Source organism: Mustela lutreola, chromosome 17 (assembly GCF_030435805.1).
Source record: "Mustela lutreola isolate mMusLut2 chromosome 17, mMusLut2.pri, whole genome shotgun sequence".
In the NCBI taxonomy this organism is placed as follows: Eukaryota; Metazoa; Chordata; class Mammalia; order Carnivora; family Mustelidae; genus Mustela; species Mustela lutreola.
The window spans coordinates 1,040,202-1,046,914 of NC_081306.1; the positions used below are offsets into that span (position 1 = coordinate 1,040,202).

The following is a 6,713-nucleotide window of genomic DNA, read 5'->3' on the forward strand; positions in this document are numbered from 1 at the left end:
GAAGCAGGCTCCCTGCTGAGCAGAGAGCCCGATGCGGGACTCGATCCCAGGACCCTGAGATCATGACCCGAGCCGAAGGCAGTGGCTTAACCCACTGAGCCACTCAGGCACCCCATTTTCTTATTTTTTAAATTATTTTTTAAATGTCTTTTCCTCTGAGCTTTTTGGGTTTTTTTCCTTTCTTTCTTTCTTTGTATTTTATTTTATTTGTTTATTTAAGTAATCTCTGCCCAATGCAGAGCTCGAACCCCCAACCCCGAGATCAAGAGCCCCATGCCCCTCTATGAACCAGCCAGGCTCCCCACCCCCAATCTTTTTGAAGATTGAGAAATTGGGAATCTTTGTGTAGTCTTACAAATATTTTTGTTGACTTTTTAGAATTTAAAAAGAAATCTAACCTTCAATTATTTTCCAGCCAATTATTTGTACTTTTCTGTTCACCACAGCAAGATGTTGAAATAGCCCAAGTGTCTGACAACGGAGCGGTTTCTTTCCTTCCTTTTTCCCTTTCTTTCTTCTTTTCTTCTTTCTTTTGTTCAGTAAGTACAGAACAGGACGTGCCAAAGACTTAATGTGACAGATGACAAGCATGTATGTCTGCGTAAACACAAACACCAAACACGACTTTTCTATGAAGGCTCCTCCCGCGGCAGGGTTCGAGGTTTTCCTCTTAGTCCATCCTGACTGTCAGGAGAGGCAATCCCCGAAGCCCCGAGCATCCCTGCGCCCTCCTGAGAGCGAGCCCAGACCGCCAGGTCCGGCCATTCTCCCTCGCAGCCATTTCTCAGGGCTGTGTTTGTGGTGAGTAACTCTGAGGGACGCGGGCTAGCTCTCCACCTGCTCAAGTCGAGGCGAATGCCCCCAGCTCAGTGTTCCTCAGCTGCAAGCTTCTCTGCGTCACTCCCTTGGGACTTGAGGGAAAGGAGAACTGATGCAAATATTATGCTCCTGCTGTTTGCTCTGCAGTGAGTAATAGGTTCCTCTGTCTCAGACACAGGGGTCTCATGTACCTGCGTCAGACTAACTCTTTAGCTTGAGAGCAGGGTATAACTCTGGGCCCTGAGAGGAGCCTGTTCAATCAATTATCACATACATATACTATTGCGTTTAGAACACAAAAATCGGTGTTGGTTTTTTAAAAAGAAAGGCAAAACAAAGCAAAACCGGCCATATACAGAAAGTCAAAGCTTGCACACCAGAAGAGAGCAGGGGTGCCTGTGGGTGGTTCAGTACGTTAAAGGTCTACCTTCAGCTCAGGTCAAGATCCCAGGGTCCTGGAATAGAGCCTAGCATTGGGCTCCCTGCTCAGCAAGGTCCCTCTGTTTCTTCCCCTGCTTATGCTCACTCTCTCTCTTTAAAAATAAATAAATAAATAAATAAATAAATAAAATCTTTTTTAAAAATCAGAAGAGAAAAAAATTAAATTAAATTAAAAAGAGGTCTGCCCGGGTAGCACCGCTGGTTGAACATCGGATTTTTGACTTTGGCTCAGGTCATGATCTCGGGGTGGTAAGACCAAGCCCTGCACTGGGCTCTGTGCGCAGCATGGAGTCTGCTTGGGATTCCCTCACCCTCTGTTCCTCCTCTCAAACGCACACGCACATTCTCTCTCTCAAATAAATAAATAAGATGTGTATATTTTTTAAAGATTTTAATTATTTCTTTGAGACAAAGAGCGAGAGAGAGAAAGAGGGATTGAGAAAGCGAGTTCGGGGAGGGGCCGCGGGAGAAGCAGACACCCCGCAGAGCAGGGAGCCCGACGTGGGACTTGATCCCAGAACCTTGGGATCACCTGAGCCGAAGTCAGATGCTTACCCAGCTGAGCCACCCAGCTGCCCACAAATAAAATATTTTTTAAAAATAAAAAAAAGAAAAAAGAAAGAAATATATATATATACACATACATACCCAAAAAAAGGAGAAGGAGGAGAAAAAAATTTAAAGGAAATTCAGAATCCATCTGAATTTGGATGAAAGCAGCCTTCCAAAGAAGAAAATAAAGAAGCCCATACACACTTGTCTAAAGAAACTTAGATTAATGCCCCAATAGATAATTTTCCAGACTGTTTTCCATATAGAGTCCTTCCATAAAAATAAAATTGAAACCTAATGAGAGCTTAGGAACCACCTTGGTCTTGTTCAGCACCCCACTGGGGTGACTGGGGGCCATGGTGGTGACAGCTTCTCGAGCCCACCAGGGATCACCAGTCTACGAAGGCTTTCGCTGTCCCCCAGCCAGAGTCACTGAGTGTTTTTGCCCCGGTACTTTCTGGGAGCTCTCGGGGCAGGAAACGGTGCTACCCTGGCTTTGGGCCTAACAGCTTGGGGACCACAGGGGCAAACGAAACCACCTTCCCTTCCCGTCTCCTCCTCCGCACCCCGTGGGTGTCGAGCCTCCGCATCACCGCAGCTCTGACCCTCATCCCCATCCCGCTTCAGCCCTGGCCATCCCCGTTCCCCGCCAAGTACCCGTTCCAGATCCACCCGCCACCGACCCCTCTTGCCTCGGCTGAGGCGCCCGAGCACCCTTGCCCTGCCCCGTCTCAGACCGAGAAAGAGCAAGTGATGGAGGCATCATCTGGGCAGCTGCGGGAGCACCGAGGGCGGGGCAGGATGCTGGGGTGAGGCGGGTGGAGCCGGGGCCGCTTCCTGTCCCCTGGGGCCCGTCGGCCCAGTCCTGCTCCTGCTTCAGGAGGAGTTGGAGCTGGCCTGGCCCCAACCTTGTGCCCTCCCTGAGTGAGCTGGTAAGGGGTCCAACCTGGGGGCAGGGGCCTTTGCGGACCTGGGAATATGCTACGGCTTGGAAAGACCCTTGTAGATGAGGGGAAGAGAGGACCAGCAGCCATCGGGGCCGACTAGGGTCGGGGAAGGGGCGGGAAGGGTGGCCACTGCTGGAGCACAAGCAGCCCAGGCCTGAGGGGCCTGTGGGTCTGAGGGGATGGCAGAGCCGCCAGCGTCTGCCCCCTTGTTCTTGCTGATAATAGTAAAAGCAAGGGTGGAAAAAGCCGTTAAACCACAAGTTAGGCCTGGCAGTTAGCAGGGAAGTGGGCAGAGGGGAGGGCCTGGCCAGGTTCTCCCCCTCAGCTCTTTCCGTGTGTGTATTTCTCCAGCTCGCCCACCGTCAGTGCCCGCTCCTGCCCGTGCCCGCTGCCATGAGGGTGACCCTGTTTCTCCTCCTCCTTGGGGGCTTCTGGACTCAAGAGGTGATTCCAGAGCCTCAGAACATCACAGCCACTTCAAAGGAGCCTGTACTGGGAGGGTCCTCTGTTTCTCCGGCCTCAACTTTCTTTGAGGCCAAGAACCTCGACTTAGCGACCCCCAGCCCTGTGACAACAAAGGTCCCCGAGGAGGGCAACAGCACCGGGCGCCAGGTCTCCTCACCTTCCTCAGACCTCCGCACAACCAAGGAGGGGTCCTTTCCTGAGGCTTCCACTGCTGCTACCAGTGACCTCCACGTACCCGACCCAACAACCTTTTGGAAAGTTTCCACCCAGGAGTCAACAAGCCTGGAAATTAATGCGACCGGTAACCCTGCTGAAACACCAAGAAACTCTCTGGCACTCCACGTTGTGACTGATGGAACAGTGACACCTGGCTCTCTGGAGACCTCTGACGGAGCCGGCGGACCCCCTGTCACCATGGCAACTGGCACTCTGGAGACCTTTGATGTAACTGGTGGACCCCCTGTCACCATGGCAACCGGCTCTCTGGAGACCTTTGATGTAACTGGTGGACCCCCTGTCACCATGGCAACCGGCTCTCTGGAGACCTTTGATGTAACTGGTGGACCCCCTGTCACCATGGCAACCGGCTCTCTGGAGACCTTTGATGTAACTGGTGGACCCCCTGTCACCATAGCAACTGGCACTTTGGAGACCTTTGATGTAACCAATGGACCCCCTGTCACCATGGCAACCGGCTCTCCGCGGATCCCCAAGGAGACCCACAGCTCCCCCATTTCCACGGTAGAAATACTCGCTGCCACTACGTCAGCGTCCCTCAAAGACACAAGAAGCACCCAGCTTCCAGGTCAGGGGACAAAGGGCACCCTGCTGGTGGCCGTGCTTGTGGCCCTGCTGGTGGTCCTTGTCCTCATGGCCCTGCTCCTCCTGTGGCGCCAGCGGCAGAAGAGGAGGACAGGCGCCTTGACGCTAAGTGGGGGTGGCAAGCGCAATGGGGTGGTGGATGCCTGGGCTGGGCCGGCCCCGGCGCCCGACGAGGAGGCCCTGATGGTGGGCCCCACAGGAGGCTCTGGGGGCGAGAAGAGCCCTGGGGCATCTGTGGGGGCCGGCGGGGGCCGGCAGCCCACCCTCACCACCTTCTTCGACAGGCGCAAGTCTCAGCAGGGCTGCCTGGAGCTGGGGGAGCTGAAGGCCGGCTCGGGCCCGCGCCTGCAGGGGGAGGAGGAGCCGCTGGTGGGCCGCAAGGATGATGAGGCTGCGGAGGGCCCGGGGGCCGGGGGGGCCGCGGCCCCTCAGGGCTTGTGAGGACCGAGAGCGGAGGCCAGTTCCCACCTGCCACCTTCTTCCCGTCGCCTTGTCGCCAGCGTGTTCATCTGAACCCCTCCAGCTTCCGAACCGCGGGGGCCTTCCCGCCAGCACCCACCTCGGTGCCCAGGGCCCTAGACCCACGGGACGCTTCCAGACTGAATCCGTCACCCTTCCTCATCCGCTCTGACCTCCCCACCGCCCTCCCCGTGTTTAGTCCTGCTGAGTCTCCACGGTAATGACCTTCTGAGATGGTGATTTCTCGGAGGACTCCCCAGGGCCCCCAGAGTGTAGGAAGGGGTGGGAGCAAACTGAAAAGTACTTTGCGGCCCCATAGATTAGGACAGTCCTGCTGGGTCAGGCCAGGACCCTCCTTTAACGGCGTGCGGTGCTCTGTGGGGGGCCCCCTGGAGTCACCCAGCTGTGCCCCCAGGTGCGCCCTTGGCTCACTCCGCCGCCCTCCCAACACCTGCGGCCAGAGGCGGCCAGAGGCTACTCCCCCCAAGGGCGAGGGTGAGAAGGGTTTCCGGGCAGGTCAAGTTCTCAGAAACCCCGGCGCCTGCGTGGGTCCAGGCATGGGTGCAGTTGGTGTGCAAGAGGCCGGGCCTTGGCTCTCTGTGTGAAGTTGTGGGGGTGAGTACAGCGGCGCGAGGAGGGGTGGGCAGGAGCGCAGGACGGGCTGTCCGAGGGGCCACCCCGAGGAACCGCTAAGAACATCGGGCCTCGTCTTTGCTCAGGTGGGCTGGGGGGAGCAGATGTACTTGTCTGCAGCCAATAAAGACGGTGGGGCCTGAGAGAAAGCCCACGTGTGTGACCCAAGTGTGCTTCTTCGGCTCAGGCTGCTGCTCCTTCCGTCCTGCTCAGCCTCCCCCGCCCTTGCCTGCTTGCTCTCCAGGGACGGGGAGAGCAGGGCTGAAGACCGGGAGGTCACTGTTACCCAGGTACCGTGTTTGTACCTCATCTTCCCCAGGGAGGGGGCGAGCTCCTTCAAGGGCAGTCAGTGAGACTGGCAGGTCCCCAGAACCAGGAGCTCCCCGTGTGGCTCCGGGGTGGGATGCAGTGGGGGACGCAGAGGGACAAGACCCCACCCCTGGCCAGAGCCTGGGGGCCACAGGCGCCAGAGGCCCTTGGCACTTCCCCAGGACAATGAGGAAATTTACAAAGAGGAAGTTGTTGACTCAGAGGGGCTCAGGGGCTGAGGGACAGGTTGACCTACAATAAGAGAGGTCCCTCCCCCATGCCGGACCGGAGGGGCAGGGATCTGGAAACAGCCTGGGTGCGTCTGTTCCCAAGTGGGGGTGGAGGGGAGGGGCATGAAGGGACAGAATGGTGGCCATGGGTCCACACAGCCACCATGGTCTGTGCGCCCTGTGGTTGGTCTGGGGACAGGCTGAGCTGGGACGAAGTGCAGCCCTTACCAGCCAAGCCGGGCCACGAGGGGCTGAGTGCCTTTTCGCAGCTGTTGGCTGGGAGCTATGCGGACAGGCCTTAGCCCCAGCAGCAGGGGCGAGTTCCCCGAGTCCCTTAGACACACCGCAACTGTTGTTTCCGATTTGCCCAACCAAGCGCCCCGATTTCAGGTTTAGAAAATACTGTCACGAACTCCAAAGCCATCAGCTCCACCTCCTCTTAATGGATACACTTTTTTCGCCCAAGATTTTATTTATGTATTTGACAGAGAGAGAGACGCAGCGAGAGAGGGAACACAAGCAGGGAGAGCGGGAGGAGGAGATGCAGGCTTCCCTACAAGGATGGAGCGCCATGTGGGGCTCCATCCCTCGACCCTGGGATCATGACCTGAGCTGAAGGCAGACGCTTAACAACTGAGCCAGCCAGGCGCCCTGCAATCACTTTTCTGAACTATTACCGGTTTCTGGGTCTTGGGCAGATCCTGAAGGAAATGGGACGGGGGAGGATGGGTACGGCTCTCAAAAGGGCTCTGACAGGCCGGAACAGAACACGATATGTGAAAAGTGTTCAAATAGAGGTACAGACAAAAATTTTGCGAGAGCACCCAAAAAGGGGAGTGAGACACTGCTCCTGGGGGAAGGGTAGGAACCTCCAAAACCCAAGAGCTGACTTAGCTGAGAGTCTTGTTCAAGGACTTTGAGGCACCGCTACGCTCCCAGTGGCCATGGTGCCAGCAAGTGGTGGGGCCTCAGTGAATATTCATTTGAATGAATGAATGGTGCTAAAAACCATGTTCTCAAAAACCTATGCAATAAC

The 6,713-nt window shown here is 56.1% G+C and overlaps 1 protein-coding gene across 1 annotated transcript; it reads left to right on the top strand.

The window, feature by feature from the left end:
* Positions 1-2,570: 2,570 nt before the first annotated feature.
* Positions 2,571-5,290, top strand: SPN (sialophorin). The gene is made up of 2 exons (XM_059154785.1): positions 2,571-2,744; positions 3,111-5,290. Exon 2 carries the CDS (start codon positions 3,153-3,155, stop codon positions 4,485-4,487), a length of 1,335 nt encoding a protein of 444 aa, XP_059010768.1. The 5' UTR covers positions 2,571-2,744; positions 3,111-3,152; the 3' UTR covers positions 4,488-5,290.
* The last annotated feature ends 1,423 nt before the right edge of the window (positions 5,291-6,713 follow it).

Excerpts from the sequence above, each read along its gene's own strand:
- SPN (XM_059154785.1), top strand. The coding sequence starts at position 3,153 with ATGAGGGTGACCCTGTTTCTCCTCCTCCTTGGGGGCTTCTGGACTCAA.